The sequence below is a fragment of the Sphaeroforma arctica genome, assembly GCF_001186125.1.
Source record: "Sphaeroforma arctica JP610 unplaced genomic scaffold supercont1.231, whole genome shotgun sequence".
Classification (NCBI taxonomy): Eukaryota; class Ichthyosporea; order Ichthyophonida; genus Sphaeroforma; species Sphaeroforma arctica.
In genome coordinates, this window is record NW_014040327.1 from 104,427 (window position 1) to 106,048 (window position 1,622).

Below are 1,622 nucleotides of genomic sequence, written 5' to 3' on the forward strand. Positions count from 1 at the left end.
ATATATATAAAGTATATCATTGTATATTCAAAAGTTGTCAGCTATACTTTAGTCCCACTACATGCAAGGTCATGAAAACGAAGAATGTATTCACCCCTGCTTGTAGTTGACTTGGAAATAGGCAGCTCTTGACCAACAATGATTTGTACAACCACTGTTCAATACCACCATAATCACGACATTGATATACGAGCATGGCTGTGTTCATTGCTCCAGCTATTGTATACTCTGTACAAAGTCTATTCTTAATGCCAGCTAAGAGATTGTTTTACATTTCATCAAACATCATAGATATGCGCACGATGCGGCTACAGAAACATGCAGACCTGCTCCCTTGTGGCAAAGAAAAAAATGCGTGCGTACACATACTTACATGTATTGGAACATTAGCAATGTCGAAAGATTCCATAGAGAAGGACAAGTTATAGCCTAAAATATAGTGTACCCTCTCCTGCCAGGTAACATTCCATTATAGTAAGCTGACGGTGCGAAACGTGTCCGTTACTTTGTAATTGCATAAAATAATACATATGCTTTTATGTAAATATGTATTAAAAGTGAAATATTAATGAGCGATATGATTCTATACACTCACTGTGACCAACAATTTAGAGGGTTGTCTTATCAGCAATCATGCGGATGGGGGTCTAAACTCGCGCAGACACTCACGTATGTACTCTATAAGTGCACATATAAACGAATGCCTTGTTCTAGATGCCAGATGTGAGCCTAACATACCCGTCACAAGGATGCATAGTCAGTTTAAGAACACACGCATAGCCTGGCAATTCGGTATCGTGCACCACCGACAGATGTTCGCGCTCACACAAGGTCTTGTCTTCTTCAACACACTTACGCCCAAATCTCGATCTGATAGCCTCATAGGCACACTTGCCCTCAGTAAACGATACAGTACAATCCATGCCTGGTGTCAACTGGTTATCGAAGCGAAACTGGCAAAGAAACAATCGTATATGTGTTTATGTACATTTTATTATCGCCATGAAAAGATAACGGGCACCAAGTTTTTATTATTTTTTGGTCGCTTCATCCATATTATAAATAGTCAATTTCATAGCATCCAATATGCACTGATTGTTCGTCTACATCATTCGACTCTTTAAATCACAGGTAAAACTCCTACAGGAAGCAAAGGTCTGCCTCGGTCGGAGCGTCCTGACGAATACCCTCATGCTGAGATTTACGTAGATAATAGAAGTCGGAAAGTCCAACACATATAGAACGCCCGGAAATTCTAACACGAACATAAAATCTCATCTCACAGCCAGATATACGAGGTAGAAGACGATACACGCCATTATAGTCATCATTGGACTACTGCCCGTCCCTTTCACTGGATTTTTACAGCGACATCTCTCAGCCTCCGGTATCTTTGACATCACAGATTGGACATGGTTTCCACATCCGTCCCAAGTTTTGAGATTGCAAGTTTGACAGGTAGTTTCCCAACACATCGCTTTGTATTTATGTATTGTATTTTAAACGTGTTTCAGGTGCTACACGAGTCTTTACTATGTTTGGGTGTAGTACTGCCATTGCAATGGATTTAAATAACAGCTGGTCTGCACTCTGCACTGGCTGCGTCTGCACTCTGCACGTAA

General features: G+C 40.6%; 1 protein-coding gene across 1 annotated transcript; it reads right to left on the reverse strand.

Moving 5' to 3' along the window:
* Positions 1–710: 710 nt before the first annotated feature.
* SARC_04234 (hypothetical protein) lies at positions 711–953 on the reverse strand (the record flags this gene model as incomplete). Its single annotated transcript, XM_014301960.1, has 1 exon — positions 711–953. A coding segment is annotated over one exon (243 nt), but the record flags the coding sequence as incomplete, so codon positions are not given.
* Between the last annotated feature and the right edge of the window lie 669 nt (positions 954–1,622).